The 22,824-nt window shown below is 47.5% G+C and overlaps 10 protein-coding genes across 10 annotated transcripts; 6 read left to right on the forward strand and 4 right to left on the reverse strand.

Annotated features, from left to right (window-relative positions):
- Positions 1-53: 53 nt before the first annotated feature.
- On the reverse strand, positions 54-878 carry J7337_003296 (uncharacterized protein; the record flags this gene model as incomplete). Its single annotated transcript, XM_044821012.1, has 1 exon — positions 54-878. One exon carries the CDS (start codon positions 876-878, stop codon positions 54-56), a length of 825 nt encoding a protein of 274 aa, XP_044685312.1.
- An 857-nt stretch (positions 879-1,735) lies between these two features.
- J7337_003297 (uncharacterized protein) lies at positions 1,736-2,374 on the forward strand (the record flags this gene model as incomplete). The annotated part of the gene is made up of 2 exons (XM_044821013.1): positions 1,736-1,816; positions 2,195-2,374. 2 exons carry the CDS (start codon positions 1,736-1,738, stop codon positions 2,372-2,374), a joined length of 261 nt encoding a protein of 86 aa, XP_044685313.1.
- A 67-nt stretch (positions 2,375-2,441) lies between these two features.
- Positions 2,442-3,835, forward strand: J7337_003298 (uncharacterized protein; the record flags this gene model as incomplete). Its single annotated transcript, XM_044821014.1, has 6 exons — positions 2,442-2,610; positions 2,669-2,965; positions 3,021-3,034; positions 3,092-3,495; positions 3,547-3,676; positions 3,746-3,835. 6 exons carry the CDS (start codon positions 2,442-2,444, stop codon positions 3,833-3,835), a joined length of 1,104 nt encoding a protein of 367 aa, XP_044685314.1.
- Positions 3,836-5,123: 1,288 nt separating this feature from the next.
- J7337_003299 (uncharacterized protein) lies at positions 5,124-6,125 on the reverse strand (the record flags this gene model as incomplete). Its single annotated transcript, XM_044821015.1, has 2 exons — positions 5,124-5,514; positions 5,596-6,125. 2 exons carry the CDS (start codon positions 6,123-6,125, stop codon positions 5,124-5,126), a joined length of 921 nt encoding a protein of 306 aa, XP_044685315.1.
- Positions 6,126-7,054: 929 nt separating this feature from the next.
- Positions 7,055-9,178, forward strand: J7337_003300 (uncharacterized protein; the record flags this gene model as incomplete). Its single annotated transcript, XM_044821016.1, has 1 exon — positions 7,055-9,178. The coding sequence occupies one exon, from the start codon at positions 7,055-7,057 to the stop codon at positions 9,176-9,178; it is 2,124 nt and encodes a 707-aa protein (XP_044685316.1).
- A 290-nt stretch (positions 9,179-9,468) lies between these two features.
- J7337_003301 (uncharacterized protein) lies at positions 9,469-10,144 on the reverse strand (the record flags this gene model as incomplete). Its single annotated transcript, XM_044821017.1, has 4 exons — positions 9,469-9,569; positions 9,621-10,007; positions 10,062-10,074; positions 10,124-10,144. 4 exons carry the CDS (start codon positions 10,142-10,144, stop codon positions 9,469-9,471), a joined length of 522 nt encoding a protein of 173 aa, XP_044685317.1.
- A 1,664-nt stretch (positions 10,145-11,808) lies between these two features.
- J7337_003302 (uncharacterized protein) lies at positions 11,809-12,507 on the forward strand (the record flags this gene model as incomplete). The annotated part of the gene is made up of 2 exons (XM_044821018.1): positions 11,809-11,913; positions 11,965-12,507. The coding sequence occupies 2 exons, from the start codon at positions 11,809-11,811 to the stop codon at positions 12,505-12,507; spliced, it is 648 nt and encodes a 215-aa protein (XP_044685318.1).
- A 2,109-nt stretch (positions 12,508-14,616) lies between these two features.
- Positions 14,617-17,311, forward strand: J7337_003303 (uncharacterized protein; the record flags this gene model as incomplete). Its single annotated transcript, XM_044821019.1, has 2 exons — positions 14,617-17,022; positions 17,072-17,311. The coding sequence occupies 2 exons, from the start codon at positions 14,617-14,619 to the stop codon at positions 17,309-17,311; spliced, it is 2,646 nt and encodes an 881-aa protein (XP_044685319.1).
- Positions 17,312-18,216: 905 nt separating this feature from the next.
- J7337_003304 (uncharacterized protein) lies at positions 18,217-19,224 on the forward strand (the record flags this gene model as incomplete). Its single annotated transcript, XM_044821020.1, has 3 exons — positions 18,217-18,279; positions 18,331-18,598; positions 18,683-19,224. 3 exons carry the CDS (start codon positions 18,217-18,219, stop codon positions 19,222-19,224), a joined length of 873 nt encoding a protein of 290 aa, XP_044685320.1.
- A 643-nt stretch (positions 19,225-19,867) lies between these two features.
- Positions 19,868-21,396, reverse strand: J7337_003305 (uncharacterized protein; the record flags this gene model as incomplete). The annotated part of the gene is made up of 2 exons (XM_044821021.1): positions 19,868-20,972; positions 21,020-21,396. 2 exons carry the CDS (start codon positions 21,394-21,396, stop codon positions 19,868-19,870), a joined length of 1,482 nt encoding a protein of 493 aa, XP_044685321.1.
- Between the last annotated feature and the right edge of the window lie 1,428 nt (positions 21,397-22,824).

A 22,824-nucleotide genomic window follows, 5' to 3' on the forward strand; every position in this document is an offset into this window, starting at 1 on the left:
ATGACTCGCAGGCATTCATGTGCATAAGAATGACGCCTAGAGGTCTCGGCGCTCTAGCTAACAGACTTGTCGCTCGTGAGAACATAGTAAGTTTTTACAAAAGGCGCCTCAGATGTCCATGTAACCTTCAGACCAGAGGGTAGTGCAATTACATCTCCACCTTGAAACTTGAGCGTCTTGCCAGTGTCATGCTCGGTAATGGTGACCAACCCTTCAAGAAGCATGATGGTTTCATCGCCGAGGGGTGCACTGTATTCAAAGGAGGCAGAACCATCGGGGTCACACCCGGGCATTCCGCGGCCTGTTCTCCAAAGTCCGACCTCAAGGCTTCCTGTTGAGCCCGTATCTCTGATGAGGTGAAACTCGCCAGCTTGCTGTTTGCCCTTGCCTGGCTCGTCCCAAGCGTAACAAGTCCAAGCTTGTGGGTTGTCGTTAATGTTGCCAATTATGAGATCTTCCTTTGTGGTTCCAGGTGTAGGTCCGTCCCACATAACCCAGAACTTCTTCAGAAAAGGGCCATTGGTGTGCCACGAAAGTTGGACATATTTTGGATGGCAGATAATGTCGCCTGCGCTAAGCTTATACTTCTTGCCGGTGGATTTGATGGTGACCTCTGTTGACCCTTCCAGCAGCAGCATAGTTTCATCGCCGAGGGGAGCTGAATACACGACGTCGCAGGTGCCGTCTTCATTGCAGCCCGCGATTCCTGGACCCGTGCGCCACAGGCCTGCACTCAGAGATCCAGACGTTCCTCCGCTTCGAATAACGACGACCTCTCCTTTGGACTGCTGTCCAAACACTGGATCTTCCCAGTCAAAGGGGACCCAGGTCCCAGTTGTGCTACGGGAGCCATGCTCAAGCTGATGAACGGAGCCCATGTTGGGAATCTTGTGTTTTGCAATTGCGGCAAGGTCAAAGAAAACGACGTATCGAGAAGACAGTGAATGTGACTATGATGACAATTATCAATTGACCTGTGGCATCTTGTCTTCCTTAATATCCCCAAGGCTATCATAACTCTGCAGCTTATCTTCATCTCTCCGATTAGCATATCATTCTCAGATACCCAGACTTCGGAGGTGTGAGTGGGGACGGCCCGAGGTAAGAACTGTAGGGGTACCAAAGAACCACTAAGTCGACTTAGTAGCTCCTAGAGTGTGGAGCTATACTTAACCGAGCCTTATCTACAGGACAAACAAAAGGGAAATCATATCAGAGATACATCGTACCAGATAAGCAACATCTCTTAGTACCGACATCAGTCAGACCTCTCCGAGGCACTACGAAGTGGTATGCGGAGATGGAGCTGGCTCTCATTGTCCGGGCCGTGTCCCACCATTGCTTCCGAGACTAAGTAACCTTGCTATGGTTTCCTCGAATAGCAGCTCAAAACACTATCTTATCATCCAAGACTGCGAGCTTCTCGTGAATGTAGATCAGCCATATCAGTAGAGTGAAGATGCGCGCAAACGGCAATTATACTGTTGATACTGATCTTGGGAAATTAGCAACCTTCAAAAAGAGACTTATGGACAGATAAAGGACACCGAAGCATCACCGAGTAGAGGGAGCTGATAACAGTAATATTTGGGCAGCGGACTGTCATCTATATAGACCAGAGCAGTTCTGCAGGGTCGATACAAATCACAGACTTGGCCTCATACCACTCTGGATCAGCTTTATAACACCATTTACCTACCTTAGTCACACTTACATACGATTATCTTCGACCGCCATGACAGACCACGAGGTGCAAGGAGTGTTGGGCATGCAGCACTCCGAGAAGCGACAATGGAGACCCTATCTGCTTGTTGTTGTAAGTATCATGCTTTCGAGATATGTCTCCATGGCCCTTTTATGACTGACTTTGTTCTACTAGATGTTCAGCATTAGCCTTGGAGCCATGTCGTTTGGGTATTCCTCTGGTGTTATTGGAGCAACCGTTGGTAAGAAACCCCAGATACATATAGCCTGCCTGGCTCATGTTGTTGATTCTTTGCAGCGCAACCCTCTTTCGTCGAGTATTTCGAACTTGCGACTAGATCCAACACAACTAGTCTTATCTCAGCTATGAATGTGAGAAACCCTCGGCTCCGTGTCCCAAATTATACACTGACGGAGACTTTGACTTCCAGTCACTCTTCTTTGCTGGCGCAACCATCTTCATCTTGACAGTTCCCTTCTTTGCGGATAGATGGGGACGAAAGGCAGCCGTGGCAGTGGTGAGTACCATCCTTTCGCTTTCGAAGAGAACATGGCTGACTTGGCATTCATTCAGTCGGCCGCTATCATCATCATAGCAGGGGCTATTCTGGCCGGATCTGTGCACGTCGCGCAATTCATTGTCTTCCGATTTGTATCGGGTGCTGGGTAGGTTTAACTACCTATGAAAAGCTTTTGGCCTAAGGACACGTTCTGACCTGGAAACCAGGACCTATATGATGATCTCGTCAGTGACTCTATGGATGACAGAGATAGCACCTCCCTCGATCCGTGGCATTCTCGTTGGTCTCGTCGGAGCAAGCTTGCTCTTTGGATACGCATCATCGCTTTGGGTGGGCTACGGCTTCTATTTCTTCAAGAGCTCAAATGCATGGAGAGTTCCGTTCGGTAGGTACTAAGAGGACAACCCTTCACTTGACTGGGAGCTGACCTAAGCTTTTTATAGTGTTCCAGGGTTTTCCAGCACTCTTATTGCTTGTTCTTCTCTACTGGCTGCCTGAATCTCCCCGTTGGCTGATGCTACAAGGCCGCCATGATCAAGCAAGGGAGAATCTACTAAAGCTTCATACTCCAGAAGAAGTGGATGTCGAATTCTTGCAGATCCGCACACAGGTTGAAATCGACAAGACTCTCCCAAGCTCATACTGGGCCATGTTCACAAATAGAAACTACAGAAAGCGAACCCTTATCGGCATGGGCACCTTTGCCAGTATCCAAACATCTGGAATTCTAGTCATCAACAGTCAGTATCCCAAAATACTTCGCGAAATTATTTACTGACCGCCTACTAATAACAGATTACGGTCCTATGGTCAGAAACTACACCCCAATGAACTCAACAACGATTATGAATACTAATCTTGCTTAGATTTACGGCGCACTTGGTTTCGGAGTCGAGACACAGCTCATCTATGCAGCTGCTTGGCTCACCTTGGGCTGGGGCGGTGGCTGCCTGGCACTTTTTGTCGTCGACAAGATCCCAAGGCCTAAGTTCATCGGCTATGGCCTCCTTGCCTGTCAAGCATGTCTAATAATCGAGGCTGCATTGGTGGCCAACTTTGCGGGCTCAGACAACAAGACAGCCCTCCGAGCTTGTGTCGCGATGCTCTTTTTGTTTGTCTTTATCTATGAGTTTTCGTTGGACAGTGCCCAGTTTGTTTACTTGGGTGAACTGTTCCCTACTCATATACGAGCAAAGGGTGTCTCGCTGGGCTGTGGAACACTAGCACTGATGAACGTCATTTGGCTATCTGCTGCACCCACTGCTTTCGCGTAAGTACCGATCACACCCGTAAGCAAAAATACTGAAGCTGACTGCTGCAGCTCGATTGGCTGGAAGTTCTATCTATGCTTTATCATCCCAGGATGCTTTTGTGCCGCTATCATCCTGTACTATCTCCCTGACACACTTGGTTTACCGCTTGAAGAAATCAATGCTATCTTTGAGGACGAGGTGAGTGATATGGTGATTTGGTTCTCCATGTCGAGTAGTCCATATTTCGGAAAGCTAACAGTTGAGCAGTACAGAGATAGCATTGCTGGCATTGAGGAGGGAAATGCAAAGGGGTCTTTCTCAGATAAGAGCCCTAAGGAAGTGGTTAGCAGTGAGTAATGCTAGAGTAATATCTAGCTTATAGGATTATATTTATATAGATAGTTTTGTCAAAACTGCTTGTAAGTAATTCTAATATTGAGCCTTTTATACTAGTTTCGTATCACTGAGCCAAGAATGAATACACTAAATATTAAGATCTCTGATCTACTGGTCTGGGTTGCCAAGGTATGAGTAAGAGCATGCAAGTTTCAGCTACTCACTGAAGATCACTAATAATATGATATGTCAATTAGTCGGTTTGGTGTCTCTTCTTCAACCGTATAAGGCTTTTGAGACACCCAACTTGTCAGCGTAATCCGGCCACAATTGTCTCTTGACTTGACGTCGAAACTCTTGATCAATGAATCTGCCAAATCACAGAGTCTGAAGAGTGCAGCTAGGTGAAATTATCTGTTAACTAGCGCGCTTGAAATTCCTATACATATTCCAGCAGTAAGATTCACCGTGACCGCCTGTTTAAGCATACCTCATGCTTGGCGGAAATCGAGAGATATCTTGTAGCCTCGGCATAAGGGTGAGAGGCGTCGCACATGGCTACCCCAGTTGGTGACGCGCCATGCATATAATGGTTTCTTTTTAAGTTCCCGTATCAAAGACTGTGCTCGCGCTCTTCGGGGCAATGATTCTCATGGATTAGTGTAGATCTGAAGGACATGTCATCGAGTCTGGCTCGAAGTCGTGGGTCGGTGCTAACCTCCTAGGTAGTGTATGGGTAAACCGATAGGTGAACAGGTGACGCAGTGGCTTGTAAGGGAGGCATCGGCGCTCGAGGGTATGTAAGCGAATGTCGGACGAGCAATTATTGGTCGAGAAGATGCCGTTATCCCGGAAGAAGTATCCGGTAGTATAATAGCCAAGCCGGATTTCAATGTTTCCCTTTGACCCATTGACCAGACCCCAGTATACAGGGAGCAGCAATATTTCTTACACCACGCCATCTTTATGAAAACATATGGCTTCTTCTGGAAACGCGAGGCCACGCCGTATTGCAGCGGCCGCCATATTCCATCTTGTGCAACAACAGGCTAGTATACGAAATGCCAGGTTACCGTAATATCAGCGTTGCTCTCTGAGGCGTCTTCAAATTATCTTCTTCAACTTGACTAGCAATATTGAAAGTTCAATCTCTCCCCTTTCATGCAAACGATAGGGGATAGTATCCTCTTGATGGGAGAGCCAATCCAGGACTCTTAGTCCTGCGCTGGATCGGTTCTGATCCTCCACGAAGGAAATGACTGAATTAGACATCCCACTTTAGATACTGTATGTTCATAGATATTTGGGACTACTCACCTTCATTCATCTTTGAGATACCAGTCTCCTCCATTGTAATGTCCTCTGGGCGTATTTCACCGAGAACCTGCTTAGCGTATACAGCAGCAGTCATAGCTGCATAGCCCTGCCATTTATCATTCTTATGAGAGTCACAATAGTCGCATATTCCGCGAATAACAAGACATGGAAACCCATCCATAAGCCCAGCGGCTTCCATTTCAAAACACAAGATATTTGCCTTGGCAAGCTCATCTCGCTTGGTGACGTCTTGCATGAGAGTATTGCCTGAAGCAATGATACCATAGTGGACTGAGACCTCCTCTTCTAGAAGTTCCGACCGCGGTGTGCGATCAATGAGATTAGTTGGGGCTGTCACACAAAACTCATGACACGGATCATTTCTATGCCCGATAGAAGGGGTAAAAAGAAGATCTGGATCGTCTGGACGTGCATACTTGGCCTTCAATCTCGGTTTATTTTACACGATGGTGTCGACCTTCGCAGCGATCTGATTGCTCTCTGCCTCGAATTGGGACTTGAGCTTTGCTACTGCTGCAAGTAATACCTGAGGTGGTTTGTTGAGCGATCCCCTGTATTGATACCCTTCTTTTGTAGCTCTGCCGAAGTCGTATTGGAAGACACCACTTTGACCGGCCTCAGGTGAGCTGACTACAACATCCCCCAAGCGAATGTCACGCTTTTCAGTAGGGACACCTCCGCCAATCCCGACCATAAGACCAAATCGTATGTTTGGAAAGCTGCGCATCATATCTTTGGCGACAACGGCTGCAGATGAAGTCCCGTACTGACCGTTGGGCAAGACGGCTATGACGACCAAGTGACCCTCGATTTTGCCGAATCTGTACGCATTGTGATCATTTCTGTCTATGCGCTTAGGCGACTCATCCCGTTTATATTCTTGGTCGAACTGTTCCCCCGCTGCGGTGAACTCTGTCGACAGGGCACAAATCCACCCAATTGTATAGGCCTTTGGATCGCTCGGATTGGACATTTCGAAGACCCCGACGGTGGCCTTTTCCTGCCGACGAGTATCAATAGTATCGATGAAAGGGTAACAAACGGATTCAATCTTATGATCCTGGGGCTGGGGTAGATGCAGAAGTGCGGGGGCAAAGCCTTGTGGGGCTGTAATCAGACTAGACTGCCTGGGCGACTCTAGCGAAATATGTACAGTACGTCTTGTTCCGGCATTACGGATACAAGCCACAATGTCGCAACAGAGACTCAATTGGTGGTATCGTCACAATAGCAACCGGGCCACCCTAAAGTGCAGCACTTGGCATAAACCGAGTTACGCGAGGCAGACAAGCCCGCAATCGTTTATATGGCGCCTCTCCAGCTTCTTCATCTCAATCGGCCAATTCCATAGGATTGGATTTGCGCAAAGATGATATGACTAGGCAAAATACAAGAGATATCACCGAAACCAGTACCTAGATCGCTGGTGCTACAGTCAGAGTGAGAGCAATAGGATGAGGCGTGAAGTCTACTGAGGAAACTGACGCTTGACGGTCTTAGATCCTGCCTAGCCTCATCATACTGCCCTCACCATCATAACATGGACGTTGTGATGCATATCAAGGCTCAAAAGTTATCTTTTGCCAACCGAACTTGGCTTGACTGGGCCATTCACCCCAACATCCGCAGACCTTCGAGATAATATTGACCAATACTTCCGAAGATTCTATCTCTCTTTACAAGTAAGGTCCTACTACCCAGTACTTTTTCTGTCATCTTTATTCTCGCCGAGAGTTACACTCCCATCCTCGTTTGATGCCTCTCAGCCACAGCGACCCGCAAAGCCACAACGTGGCGCGAGCTTTCCTACGCCTCCAATGTTTGATTCTAGACTCTGCTCCATCGGCATTTGCATCCGTATCTGCACCCTGCAACACATCGAGATCGCCAGGACCATCCAAAATGGAAGGCAACTCCTCAGAAATGGTTCGCGAGCTGCACGGCGACTTACAACGCAAATGGAAAGCTCATGGCCCCAGAGTCGAAACTGCCTGGCGCTCATTCAACAAAGCTCAACGCGCGAAATGCATGAAAGCCGGCTCGGCAGATGGAGTTGTCCTCAAGCACTCGTCGGACGTATCGCTAGGCAACGTCTACAAATTCATTCCCGAGTGGAACCTCGCGGACATTACAGCTCCTAACTCAGACTTCCTCCTCGACATTCTCAAGCATCGCGCCAACAAGACCCTTTTTGAACAGTATGCTGAAGGCGTTAGTGGCACGCTTGGTGACCGCCATCTCATCGAGAAGATGGTTCGGGAGAAGAACCTTCGTCACGTCGACCCGTTCAAGCATTCCTATACCTACTTCTACGACGAAAAGTACGGAGAGTCTTTCACGGTCCAGCCCAGGCATCTTGAGGAGGTTATGAAAGGTCTACGCATCGCTATTGACCATGGCGTTCTCATCCCGCGATCTCTTGGAGAGCTGGTTCTTCAACGACAAATCACTATTCTTCAACTGCTCAATGTGATGATCGAAGATATCCTCGATCAAGGATCACAGACCAGAGCGCGAAGCGGAGCGAAGAAGCTGTCTAAGAATGCACCTCTTTCCGAGTCTGCCTCCAAACAGACGACCGTTAAACTTACACCCCAGGAAGTGGCCGCCATCGCTTCTGACCAAAAGTCCTCCCTCGAAGAGTATTTGTCACTTCTCAGAACCGAGCCTACAGTCCTATGCCCCGGTGTCAACGTCCAGTTCTTCAGCCGTCCTGAGCTTGTGCCTGACGAAAAAGGTCGCTCGCTGCCAGTTCATACCGACAAGTACATCGGACCCGCCGTCTTTGAGACAGTCCACCACGCAGTCCAAGGCATCGCCATCTGGAATTCCATCACGGGCCTCCTTGATCTTCTCGTTAAACCATCCACCGACAAGCTGTACAAGTCAACAATCCTGCAAGAGCTCTCCAATATGTGCCACTTCGAGTACGCCCGTACACAGGCGCTTTTCAAGCGCCAAGTTTCCACTCGAAGTGGATCTAAATGGTTCAAGCGAATTTCCAACGCATGTGATAACTCAGGGAACGCCAAGGTCTCAATGAAGGGCAAGCCAGAAGAGCTCACGCGTTCAGACCCTCAGTTGCACTACTTACTGCGACTCTGCCAGCCGGAGACTACTGTCACGAAAGCGGCTGAGTGGATGGAGAAGCTCAGCGATCTCTACAAGGCGCATCCTTTGGAGCGAGAGAAGCTTGACGAGAGGGAGTCCCGGATTCTGCACGACGTTGCTGCCATCGTAGCATTCTTCCAGGATCTTTCTAGAGTGTACTCACTTCCATCGGCGTCACGAAAGAAAGGAAATCTGCTGGTCGCTGGCCTGCAAGAGGTTGATACTGAGCTCAACCAGATCAAGAAGGAAGTTGACCTGCGCGACTATGCTGCACCCATCGACAATCTCCTAGAACCTGGCATGTCTGCTAAAGCACTGGAAGCACTGGATGAGTTCATCGAGGAGAAGACGGGCACAAAGATGGCATCTCTTTACCAAGATGAACTAGAGAAGGTATTCCGAAACGTTGAAGAACAGTACCAGCAGGCCAAGAATAAGGCGAATACGGATAGCAAGACGGATTTCGTTCCCATCGACACCGCTCCCGTGGACACAAAGGAAAGAATCGAGACTCGAAGACAGAAGGAAAAGACACGCCCAGAACATTCCTCCGTCTACGCGATTACCCCAATCACAGACTCTGCTGAGGAAAAGGAACCTGGAAAGCCAACACAGCCACTAAAGGTCAGCTCATCGACAGCCGAGGTTTTCGCGACCCTCTTCGACAAGACTCAGTCACGAGGATCCGTCAGCTGGTCATCATTCGAGGCGGCCATGTCCGAACTCGGATTTTCGGTGCTGCCCCGATTTGGATCTGTGTACACGTTCAGACCTTCTGAGGATATGGATATCAAGCGGCCTGTTAGCATTCACCGCCCTCACCAGTCGCGAATCGAGGGCTATTTGATTCTGATTTTGGCGAGACGCCTGAACCGGGCTTTTGGATGGAGTGAGGAGTCTTTTGTCACTGAGTAAGAGTGTCTCGTGTCACAAGCATATATCTGGAAGGATACTGTCTATTTTGGGATAGATAGACAAATTGTAGCGATGTCTGCAGCTGTATTTCACATGTTAGAGTTTAGAATGGCGCAAAGGCTCTCCATCTCGTCACAGATTGATCGACATTACCACGCCAAAATAATACAGAAAGATGAGAAACCCAGAGTCATCCCTACATCTCATTTACATCATCATTTCTCTTGAGAACGCGTCTTATAGACGCCTAGTACATACAACTTGGTTAGCAAGTGTCTCCATGAGACGTATCAGAAGGGGCCAGCCATACCGTTTAGAATGGTCTCGAAAGCACGTTCAACTTGACTGTTTTCGCAAGCGGATGTTTCGATAAAGCGAAGTTTGTTGAGTTCTAGACCCCATCAGTACCCTTGAACATATCAGCAAGGACTCATCAACTTACTCGCAAATTTCCTCCCCTCCTCCGTTGTCACAGACCTTCTGCGCTCCAGGTCCGTTTTATTCCCCACGAGCATGATAACGATCCCAGGCTCACCGTGCTTCCGAACCTCTTCCAACCATCGTGCCGCATTCTCAAAGCTCTGACGCCTGGTTATATCGTAGACCACCATTACAGCCACGGCATCATCGTAATATCGTACTGGCGCCCGGTATTTTTCTAGACCAGCTGTGTCCCAGATATTAACTTTGACAGCCTTGGAATTGCAATGCACGATCTTGGTGGTGGGCTTCACGCCAATTGTTGGTTGGGATTCGGGCTGGAATTCATTTTGTGTGAATTGACTGGCGATATTTGACTTTCCAACCGTTGAGTCACCCAGGAGAATTACTGATATCGGTTAGCAACCAGTAATTACTGGGCGATGAGTGCTAGCTATCAAACCTTTCCAACGGTACTGCAAACTGGGTTAGCTCTGGACAACGATCGAGATGGAACATACCTACATCGTATGGTATATCGCCCATCCTGAGAAGGTTGAATGGGCTGAGCGTTAGAGATGCTCAGTTGTAAAATTTGAGTGAATGAGTTGACACGGACGTTGACTTACCGCCACTTTTGACAGGGGCGCTGACTAACATTGGTTCCCTCCGTATGGCAGGGGATATAAGCGAGAGCAGAAGCGAGAGCGAGAAAAGCGTTAGGTTCTGTTCGGCTTTGTGGCGTGGGCTCTTTGGTCTCGTATAATTAACTTTTAATGTATTGTTCGCAAAACTTTCAGGATCGGTAGTGGATGCGGCCCCCGGGGACCAGTATTGATTCAAACGAGCACTAAGTTACAATATATTTCTTTAAGCGAGGGCTTGTGTAGTTGTCAAATCTATTGGTTCAATTGGGTATTTGAGGAATACATGATATTTTGTTCAATATTTGTATCCTGGACTTCTAATGGTACATAAAAGTCTACCCTGCAGAGCTCGCCTACGGATCTAAGTACAACTGGAGCACCCTCGTAATGTATTGAAGAGGACAAGTTCCAAGTCTTTGTTTGTGAGAGCACCTTATAGATAAAACATCTGACAATTTGTTAGAAAATGGTTAAACACAATCAAGCACCTGTGGGTTCTCAATTGCAGGGATGTCGACCAGACCTTATAATTATCAATATACCTTCGTCTTCAGCTTTCCAGCGATTGGTTGTTGGTCAAATTGGCGCGGCCTTATTCATCTCTTGGTTGCCATTGAGAATTATCCCTTGAAAATTTGTCTCATTTCGTTGCGGGCAAGATCAGCTAGTTTCCCATACTTGGCCTTTACACGTTTGAATGCAGAAGCAATGGGTCGTGGATGCATTATCTTTAATGTTAAGTTGAAAGACATAAAGAAAGGCGAAATAAAATTCTCCTTTAAGGATCTTAATAATATTCCGTGTTGTAGATTAATTCTACCACTTGCAAATATATTGTATCCTGTGTCGGAACCCCAAACAGACGTAACGGCCTGGAACCCGAAAATGTTAAGCCAAGGTCAAGTCCATTTACCTAAAAACTTGAGTATATAATTAAAACTTTAATAACTTACTAACAATTTGCTTACCTTATTATAGTTACGCTAGCATTGACCTCGTTAGGAATGCTATGTTAACCATCATTAGGACTAATCGGCCTAAATTAATCCGTGCTTACACCTGTTTTGCCCCTTGCCATGTAACCCAACTTCAGCCTCAGTTACATCTGAAATTATCATTCATCGCTCTATTATGTGCTGATACTTACTCGCTTCCGTCGCTTACAGATTTTCCACGATGGATAATGCTCTGTCGTCCTCAGAGTCCCGAATCGACCTCTCGCCGACTATTACCCGCATTCAAGCTTCAGAGGTTCCCTTAATCGAGCAATCGTCTTCTGCAAACTCTGCTGACATATCGGCATCTACCTCGTCTTCCTCTCCTTCGTCGCAACCAACTGGGCGTCCTCGTCGCAGACCAATTCCTCGCAAGGGCCACACCAAATCAAGGCGGGGATGCTTCCATTGTAAGCGTCGACGCGTTAAATGTCAGGAAACAACACCGTCTTGTGATAACTGCGATCGGCTTGGCCTTCAATGCGAGTATCCTCAAACTTCAGGTAATGGGTTGATGGCGCTACCCTCATCTCAACCTGCCCAGCCAATATCACAAGCGCAACTTTCCATGATCGACCTACGCTTCTTTCACCACTTTCTTCTTCATGCGTACCCTGGGCTTCCGATCCAGGGCGAAGAAGTATGGAAAGAAGTTGCGAAGTATTCTCATGGCGTAAGCTCAAACATATTGTAGACTCTTGGAGGCATCTACTGACGAACCCAGTTTGACTTCCTGGCTCACGCGATGCTGGCCGTCGGGGCTTCGCACCTGGGCCTCTGTAATGGCAATGACTACAACTCAGACGCCATATCGCATCGCGTCAAAGCTATCAAGTCGCTCAATTCTGCTCTAAGTACCCCATGTCAGACCAAGGAAGAGGGTGATGCTCGATATGCCACTCTCATGGCTCTAACTTGGCAGTCCTCGTATATGCCTGATGGGATGCAAGAGTTCTTGTCCATGCTTCGTGGCTGTACTATTGTTTCTAAATGCTCAGTCTTCCAATTTGAAGGCTCAGTGTTTCGCATGTTCACAACAGAAGGGCACGTACAGCGTGTTGAAGATATCAACAACGGATTCGACATCGGCCTATCCGATGATGGAGTCATTGACGCTGGTGTTGCATCCTTGAAGGCTATTGCGCCTCTGAGTAAAAGCACGCTTGAAGTAAGCCTCGTCGCAGCTCTTCAGAGTATCCTCGAGATGTCACGGACTGCATGCGTCAGTGGTAAGATGCCACCCATCTCGCTCTGGGTGATTCGCTGACTTCTCAGCAGCCTTTGGTGCCGTTTGTCGCGCCTATCAATTATTCGGAGCGGCCAGTGATTCTGACTTTCTCACAATTTCCGATGCCGACAATTGCGTCGCCCAAGTAATCATGGCTCATTTCTTCGCCATTGAGTATGTGCTTGCCTCGATCGCTCTAGCACCAGTATCGCCATCCTTCCCATTTCGAAAGACTATTATTACAGCCTGGATACTACGAATTAAGCAACAGGCCCCGTCGCGTTATGGAGAATATATAGAGTGGCCACTTGAGTTTGCCTTAAAGGCAAATAGAAATTAGAGAATCTCTCTATTCAATAACGAGTAAAAGTCTACCTAAATGCTCAAGGAAAAAAAAGTCAAGCATCAAGCCTTCATCTAATAGTATGCAATTCTTGAACTCCGTATCTTAATTCTTATACATAAAATCAGTCCAGACGAACATAAGCATCCTGCGTTGCCTCTCATCAATCATAGGAGCCATAACACCAATAGTTCGGGAAGCTCCGTTCCTGACTACCATTTGTATATGATCCTTATCAACCTGAATAATAGCGCGTAGAAGTTGTGCTAGTGAATTCAATCTACCATAGAATAAGGTCATGAATTTTTCGAACTCGATTAGGAAATCTGATAAAAAGGAAAATTCGTATTGTGGCCAGCGCAGGTCAAGCTTGATCAATCTATGGCAGATACGCCAGAACCTTGTGATCATTGCCTGGTGCCACGCCCTCTGGAACTCTTCAGGTTGTGACTCCAGTAGTCCGGCAAGGATTCGAATTTCTAGGCGGGCCTTCTTAATGCTGTTGACAAACTTCTTCCAACATTCACCCTTGAAATAGCCTTCAGCAGCTTGATACAAATCGGCAATCCCTTGCCAGCAAAGGCTATAATCGACTTTCACCTTTGCATGTATCAAATCGCTGGCTTTGGGGTGCTGAGAAAGGGTCTCTTTGAGTGAATGGCTGACAAAAACATCGATTGAGTAGAAAACAAATTCAGGCACGCGAAATGTGTACGATGGAGGAATGGTTCCATTCTGGGGGTGACGGAATAGCAAAAGATGATTGTCGTCCTCCCTGGCTTTGAATCTTGTTCCTTTACGTCTCCTTGGGGGTTGCGTCGAGGAGCTTCCATGTGTTCCAGTCGGACGTTTCTTGTAAGTGGCTAACCCCCATCTTTGGAGATGAGTCCTGCAGGTCTTTTCTCTATAATTTGATTCAGACAGGGCTCAATGTAATCGACGATAGAATGGAGTACATACGTTGAGATGATGTTATACTCTTCCCTGAGTATGAACACCAGGTGCTTCAAGCTACATGCTTGTTTGAGCCATGTGTAAATTATAGCAGGCTTCATTTTCTCCCACTTGTCAATGGTTGATGCTGTGGTGAACGTAACCGAAATATCTGACATGACTGGTAGCTAAATCATTGTAGAGAGGATTCTGGACTAAGAGGAATGAAAGAGGCAAACGATGAAATGATAGTCAATGAGTAAGATCACCTGCCGCCCGGGGTGGAAACGTGTCGTTGAGCGACAGGTCCGACGTTTGTGGTGACTGTGATTGGATTATTCGAAATGCCCTCGCATAAGGCCCCGCTTTGATAAGGTCTGGGCAAACATGACCCAGATAGCCAGAGCAGACGGTGACGCATGTCTAGCGTCTAGACCAAAAGACCTACAGCTATTGGATGAGGTTGGTGGATGGACCAGGATTGTCAAATGTCCTCGCATACCAAATACAGGGGACTGGGCCAACGCGATGCAGCCATACACAACATCTGCTGGATTGTGCACTTGGGTTGGCTCAGTATAGCGAATCCCAGTAAAGCCTGGTCATAATCAAGCATGTCAGATAAGCTTCGTGGAACGCCCAAGAATGAACGGAGTATTCGGCTGTCAATGACATAAATAGACCTCGATTCTCCCTCCTTGGACTGAACTAAACTTGAGTAGATTCGAGTCCGACTAAGCGATATTCCCTGGAAAATTTCCACCACTATAGAAATCTTCCGCTTAGTTGCTTTTGAGTAATTGGCTACTTTTTCTTTTGCCTTTTTCTTCTCTTTCTTCTTTCTTTAAATCCAAGATAGAAAGAAGCACACGATGTCCAACATCCATAACATTTCTTCGGCTTCGCTGAACGAACTCCTGTACGCCTATGCAGACGTGTTTGATGCTGTCGACAGCCTACAAGAAGCCGGTATGAAACGAGAGCTTGTCCCTAAGCTCGTCGTGACTGGTGATCAAAGCAGTGGCAAAAGCTCTGTACTGGAGGCTATCTGTCGGGTTCCTTTCCCGGTTGACCAGGACCTTTGCACCAGGTTCCCTATTGAACTGATACAGCGCAAGACCGACAAAGGCTCTATCATCGTCAACATCAGCGCTGTGGAGCCGACGCCCACTCGCGATGCTCTCAGCCAGTTCAATAGGGAACTCATACCAGGTGATACGGTGGGATTGGGAGCTGCAATTCAAGAGGCATCCAGTCTCATTTTGGGAAACACACCCGGCTCTGCCAACTACCGCCGTTTTAGCAGAGATGTTTTGAGGATCATCATCTCGGGTCCTGAAAAGTATCCCCTCACACTTGTGGACCTTCCCGGGTTTTTTCAATCTAGCAACATGAACCAGAACGAGAGAGACAAGGAAATTGTTGACGAAATAGTGGCGCCCTATTTGAGAGAACCACGGAATGGTATACTTTTGATTATGCCAGCCCATGTTTTATGGAATGTGCTTCGAGCTCCGTCCGAAGTAGCATGCACTGCTGTTGATCCTTCCGGGACCAGGACGCTTGGGATCTTTACCGCACTTGACAAATCGACCTACAAAGACCAGATCAAAAAGCATTTCTCAGGACAAGAGTCTTGGTACCCTCAGCATGGTTGGCATGGCCTCAAGAACCTGTCAACAGAGGAAAGAAGGCAAGGAGAAAACCGAGATGAAGTTGAGGCGGCTTTTTTCGCCAAGAAGTGGCCAGAGATCGACAGATCCTGTAAGGGAATCGAAAGTTTGCGTCCGAAACTCAGCGAGTTCTTGGCGAACCAAATTAGAGAGCACCTTGGAGGGCTCATCAACGATGTGGAGACAGAGATCAAAACTCTCGACGCGCATCTTGAGAGGCTGGGCAGAAAGAAGACAACTGAGCAACAGCAACGAGATTACCTGTCGAGAATGGCCGGAGACTTTCGCCAGCTTTGTTACAGTGCGGTACAAGGGCACTACAGCGAAGACTTCTTCAACGACCCAAAGGACTCGACACAGGAAAGCCAAGATAAACGATTGCAATCTGTTACTAGAGCCCTTGGGCAGCAGTTTATCTCCACTATGATCGAGAAGGGAAAAAAGACACAGCTTGAGGCCCCTGATTGCAACGGACATACGAATCTTCCCCAAAGTTTGCAAAGCGGACTGTTGTCACGTTTGCAAGCCACTTTCAAGGAAACTATTCACAATGCACTGGCTCATGATCATAGTGGTGAAAGAGTCAGTGGCTCTACATGGCAAAGACCCCGGGAGAGACGTGATAGTTCTGGGTCGGCCAGTAATAGGCGTGACAGACATACAAAGAGACGTTCCCAATCGGGCAATGTCGCAGACGAAGATGGCCCCAATGACGTCGACTACGAGCACGACAACAGTGACGAAGACGGATATGATCATGACGGAGAAGACCAATATGGCGATGAGGACGACCCAGAAGAGCTTCCCAGACATGACACAGATCCCGAAGACAGTATCGAGAAAGACTCGCAAGACGAGGCAGCCATCTCTGTTCCATCCTTCCTACGTGCAGACATTGTAAAAATGTACGAGTCTTTCGCCCCACCAACCAAAAAAAGTTTTGAAGACTTCGAGACTCAGGTTCTAGCTATGGCTGTTCAATGGAGAGGAACGGAAAGCTTGGATGATGTCAATCCCGCCATGGTGTCAAGACTATACCGTGAAGAGACATCGCATTGGGAAGCAATTGCGAATTGCCATCTTCAGCTTGTGTGGGATGCAGTGATGCGTTTCGTTGACCTGGCTCTCGAACATTGTGTAGATTCGTCTCTCTTGAAATTTCTCGAGCGCTCCGTCATCAACAATCGCCTTGAAATGCTTCGCCTCAGTGCCCAGGCAAAACTCCAGGAACTTGTTAAGTGTCACCAAGGAACGAATCCAGGATTCCATGACTTTCTCCGAGAGTTCCAAGACGAATCATTGGAGTTCAGCAACAGAATCAAGCTAGATAGTGTTGACGGGAGGAAAGCCATACTTCAGCGGATCGATTCCACATTGTCGGCAAAGACGTTTGAAAAGATCCTGGAATGGTCTTGTCAGTCAGTAGGAGGTGTCATTCCATCCAAGGGTATAGTTGCCAGTGCTGTACTGAGCCAGATAAAAGAAATAATTGCTGGCCAAGTTCCGACAAACGACGCGCAACATAGCTCAGCAGGTAGGTACCACCAGGACACCGAACGGGGCGCAGTGCGTCGGAGTATCATGATGATTGAGAAGTACTACAAGGTAAGCAAATCACGGATTATTCTCGAATACATGGACTGATCAATGGCAGTTGTCCTTGGTCTCTTTTATCGCCTATGTTAATGCACTGGTCATCCACAATGGCCTTCTGGAAAAGGTTCCGCATGAGATCTTCACTCATACTATTGTCTCCGAGCAAAGTGCGAAGACCATCTCTTACATCGCGGGTGAGAAAGAAAAGGATACGAAGAAGCGTTTAGACTGCGAGAGAAAATTGGGAATTTTGCAGAAGGCTTTGGTTGCCCTCGAGAACTTTCGCAACAATGATTGAGTTTGACGGTGAATACGGTCATGTGAGGTATCTCGGGTCCAGGGTATAGTTAATGAAATCAGAACTGGTCAAACTTTATAGCACGGGTAAATTACTCAAGACTCCAGGGGGGAGCAGCACTTAGAATTTCCCGGGTCACATCACAAACTCCTGGCCTGGTGAAGAGTAATTAGATATCTGTATTCAAAGACAACTTGAAAATACTACATGTTTCTCCTCGTTGGTGGCAAAGTAATTTTACAACAGCCCCCAAATGTTATCGCAGGATGATCTATCAGCCCGTGTCTTGTTCGCAATCGAACCCCACCAAATCAGGATTCGATATAGAGGTAGTGCTTACTGTTGAACCCTGCTAGCGCATCTCATAGGGCTAAATCTGTAGGCTTCAGGGGTCCTATATATCAGCCTCAAATGAGATGACCTCGACTTTTTTATCCTCTCCTCTCTCTTCTTCATTCTTTGTTAAAATGGTTGAACGAAAGTTCCAGATCATTGATAAATATGACTTCAACAGAACACATCATGGTATTGAGATATCCGAACAGTGGCAAGCCTGGGAGACGGCGCACTTCTTTCGCGTCAGGTTCACCATTCAAAATCCGACAGTAGGCCCCAGGCTTATTTCCTATGGCTGCGATAATGGAGACGGTACTTCACTCAACTGTACGACGACATGTTCAAACGCGACGCTCATGTACAATTAGACGGGACGTTAAGCAGAGATCGTACAGTGCACTCTAGGCGCTGACTTCGAGAAGTTCAATTCCTTGAATATCTTTCGGAAATTTGAAGACTGTGCTTGGGCTTCTTGTTCTGACTCTACATACGGCAGATGTACGAGCAGTCTTCAGGGGTTCAAGTGCGGTACTGTCTAGCCGGATAAGATCGCCAGGTTTGGGAGAGTCATGGCAAAGCCATACTGTCAGGCTGAGAGTGCTGGCATTGACTTGGACATCGCTGGACAAGGTGTACGTCACCTATCCCTGCCTCTTAAGCTAGACTCTAACATAACCTTATAGATCGTCACGGCGTATGTTATCCAGCTTGTGCTCGTTCTGTTCCTTGGCCTCTGTTTCAAACTCACAACATCGTGGATCCAAACATTTAGCCGCATAGGTGGCTCACTCCAGAAGGACTCTAGCTTTCGAGCCACATGCCAATGGTGGCAGACAACACTGTCCGAAACACGCTTCGCGGAAGCTGCATCCTCTGCCATGCTTGACTTTCATGAATCACAAGCGTTGTTCGCTGCTACCATCTCAATCACAGCCATCATCACTTTCGACGGTGGGAATAGAGCCGGTTTAGCCAACATGCTCACACTATTCTCTTGGATGTTCAATCATCGCATCATGTAAGCACTCGTCACAGCTGGTATATATTCCGTCCTAATGGCACAGCTATTGATGCACCGAGCTGGCGAGCGGCGTTTCTATACCCTCTTCTTCGTTGTCCTGTCATGGGTCCTCATGACTGTAATCACAGAGTTTCAAGACTTCAATGCTGATGCATTTGAACAACACTTGAAGCAGGTTTCGACCATCGATGCCTGCGGAGGTAATCCCGGGCCGATGAGCTTCTGTCAGGGAATCAAGGGGGAAAATAGTTACGACTTCTTCAACGTTACTCTTGCATGTCGGTTTGCTATTCACATCACCACATCATGTCTTATAATCGAGTGGGCTGTGAACTTCGCCAAGACGCGAATGACGGGTGATAAGATCAAGTATACGAAGATTGGCGGAGATTCTTGGACAATCTTCTCATTTGCACAGACCAAAGGTGCTAAACTCTCGCTGGGTGTCTTCTGGGCTACTATTCAACTCCTGACCGTTATCATGATCTTCATTGGTCTGCACGAGATGATTGAACTTCTGGATATGCACTCGGCTGGTGGTGGTCTGTCGACATAGAGCTTTGGACAACTCGTTGCCGTGGCTGTTTGGTTCCCAGTACTGATAAAGTTTGTCTGCCTCAGTATATGTAAGTTCAACAACCAGCCATGATTGCTCTTGAATGTTTGCTGACTCTTGTAGTTGGACCTAGAAGGGAGGTGAAACAGACGACCACTACAGACAGGCCACAGACCTTGGAGATGGTTAGCTATTCACACAACAAAGTGGACAGCCCACCATCTACTACCGCCCAAGTATTCTTAACGTAGATACCTTATTATGTTTATATCATATCGCCGTTCTATGGCGATGTTCAATGCTCTCGTGCTGGCGGAGGTAATAGTCAAGTACTATCAGCATGCTGGTGGCAATTGAGAATCATGATCCACCAGACCAGTAAAATCTAAAAATGAAGGACATCGAATAAAGCATATTACAATCACTCTTCAATCAAAGCTTGATATGGAATAGAATCCTTGTTTGTATATTGAATTGAAAGTAAAACCGTGGATGCTGAGTGATTTATCATCTCGTTCTCAGACCCGGTATCATAATGCTAAAAGGACCAGGATGTAAGGTAATCCTCGTCAACTAACCCAAGTACCTAGCAATCGTATGCTCATTTTCCAATGCAATAATTTTTCTTTTTGTTTTGATGCAATCATTGACTCTCAACAGTGACGGCCTTGGCGATCTGGTTCTGAATACCATTCGCCTTCTCCTTCAGGTCACTGAGGATACCCTTGTCCTGGTGACCGTTGGTCTTGGAAGAGCTGACGACATAGTCATCGTCGCTGCTAGAGTCCTGCTGAAGGCCATCAACACCCTCAGGACCAGAGGCGTGAAGCTTAGCGTTCTGTACGCCATTGAGGGGAATGTTCTGAGCATTGCCGTTCTCGACGGGTGCACCATTCATGGTGTAACCAGTGTCACTAGAGTCAACGAAAGCCTCTAGACCTGCGCCCTGGCGAGGGTAAGACTTCATGATTTTCTTGTGCTCCTCTAGAGCAGCGACCATCTCGTCGTGGCTGACATCGTTCAGGAAGACACAGTCACCCATTGGGTTGACGGGAACAGCTGCGCGAAGCTTGCCGTCACGGGTCTTAAGAATGGCAGCTGTGGCCTTCTCAAGAAGGGAAGCATCGAATTGAGGATGGTCCATGGAGAGACCAGCTCGGGAGAAGAGGTTCAAGAGACGGGTATGTTCCTCTGATGAGAGGAGACCACGGATGTGAGCGAGGGTAGCAGAGTATGCCATGTCAATGGAGATAGCATGACCATGGCGAAGAGGCGTCTCAGGGACAAGCTCATGAAGAGGAGACCAAGTATGGCCGTAAGCAATAACACGATCAAGCATAATCTCATGCAAGTTTGGTGTCTCAAGCTTCAGCATCTCATGGATACCAGCACGGCAGATCTTATCAGCAACCTCCTTGATCTCAGGAGTAGCATCATCTGATCGTCCAAAGCCAGTGTTGATAAGCTGCTCACAATACTTCTCAAGAAGATCATAAGTATCCTTGTGAGCACAAGTAGAGATCTTGATCAGCTCTGCAAAGCCGTTGCGGATCTGTGCTACGGGGAGACTGCGGAGGAAAGTGAAGTCAAGGAATGTGTGGGATGGGGCGTGGTAGGCCCCGAGACGGTTCTTGTAGCGGCCGTAGTTGACGGCGACTTTGATGGAGACTGAGGCATCGATGAGACCGATGACTGTGGTGGGGATGCGGATGTAGTTGGTGTTGCGGCGATACGCAGCACAGGCGAAGCTGTATGGTTAGTTAAGTTGTTTACAGCAGTTGATAAGGAGACTTACCCAGCAACATCGGTGACGAGACCGCCACCAACGACAAGAACAGGCTCCTTTCGGTAAATACCGAAATCGGTCATAGAATCAACAATGGACAACAACGTATCCATGCTCTTGGCCTTCTCACCAATCATAGTCTTGTGAATAGTAAGAGGAATGCCATAATGATCAAAGTACCTCTGCATCTCATTCCCATACAGGTTAAAGATGTTGAGGTCCATCACAGCCAGACATCGTCCCCAGGGGGAGTAGAGCTGGTACAGCTGAGGATTGGCAGTGTTGAAAACACCATCGAGAAACTCAAAGTCATACTCGATCTTCTCATAGCCACAGACAGCGAAACCCTTGGCGGTGGGCTCGACGGTAGCACTCATATCAGACATGGTGAGTGGTTTGTTTGGGGTAGTACAATAGGGATGAAAGGGTGTAGAGGATGTGTGTAGCTTGGGATTGATGGTGATGGGGAGAGCTTTTTATGTGTGAATAGCACCCCCCTCTGAGAGATATTCAACTGCCGACAAGCTTTCGAGCTAGGGTTCCTTTCACAAGAGCAAGTTAACACTACATGAGCTGTCGGTAAACGAGTGGTTGGGGGACAAGTACAGAGACATGAGGACCGTTTTCATTGGGTAGGTGGTTTGAGGCCCGAGGCTTGGCTAGAGGTGCATGTTTGTACGCAGACGCATGTATCTAATGTTGGTGTCATGATGGTCAAATTTATGATGGGTCTGAAGCACTAGTTCCTACGCTTCTGTAGCAGTGCATACAACATAGCCCATAGCAAACGAGCAGTTGAGCACGACATGTGTTCTCTCTAGCCTGTTTGGTAAGGTGTATTGCGAATCTTTTTTCCTCGAGGTGTCATACAGCAACGGGATGTACCATGAATTTGTCGTTCAGGGGTATGATCTTAAGCCCCGCGTGGGGCGAGATTGTACCTAGATCTTATGTCCTAGGAGAAGGTACGGAGTAAAGGATACTGTATTCTCTAAAGACGGGGCGATATTAGCGTGAGGGCGTCGATTACACTACCATCTCGCATGTGCGCGTCATTCATTAGGCTTTCCCCACGTTTAAGCCTAGCGGGATATCCCTTGGCCAAAAATAACATTGGACATGTGAATTGCCTAGACCCTGAAGTGAGATCGGGAAAAGGGACAATGGGAATGTTGCACTGCAGATCTACGATATCTACCCTTGCGCCTTATGGGGACCGTTATTCCCTGACCGCTCTTATTTTCCGAATTCTTTTTCTTTTGCAGCACTTTATATCCACTTGCTCATGAGTCTAGCACGTCATAGATGTAAGCAGACTCCTAGCACAGCGTCTCGGTGTAACAGTATGGTGGGCTGATGAGAAAAGCAGAGAGTCTCGACCCTTTGCATCGAAACGCACAGTGACAATTCCGCATATGGTGTGTCTTTCTTGCGATACATGAGGAACACGCTGGAGCTGTAATTGGTTGTGAAAGGGACCGGTGTGAAAAGCTGCATATGCATGAGATATCCATGGTGTGAAACCATCGGAGCTAATCTTCCTGGCGAAGAAGCCTAAAGCGGTTTCCCCTCTCCAACGGATCTCAGACTAATGTGAGATGAGTTAGATGGTTTTAGTAGTGAGGGGACGGGATTGTGATCGGAATGCGCTGCTCCGGAGCTGCACCGACGTGCTAGTGAGATAAATCTCCGCACACACGCCCGAGTCATGACGTCTTCCAATTGGCTTTTTTTTTCACAACGCCTTTTCGAGCTGTATCCTCAATAGCTATAGCTCTATAGCTTGGTGAAGCTCATAATTGTGAATTGGATAC

This window comes from Fusarium musae, chromosome 2, assembly GCF_019915245.1.
Source record: "Fusarium musae strain F31 chromosome 2, whole genome shotgun sequence".
In the NCBI taxonomy this organism is placed as follows: domain Eukaryota; kingdom Fungi; phylum Ascomycota; class Sordariomycetes; order Hypocreales; family Nectriaceae; genus Fusarium; species Fusarium musae.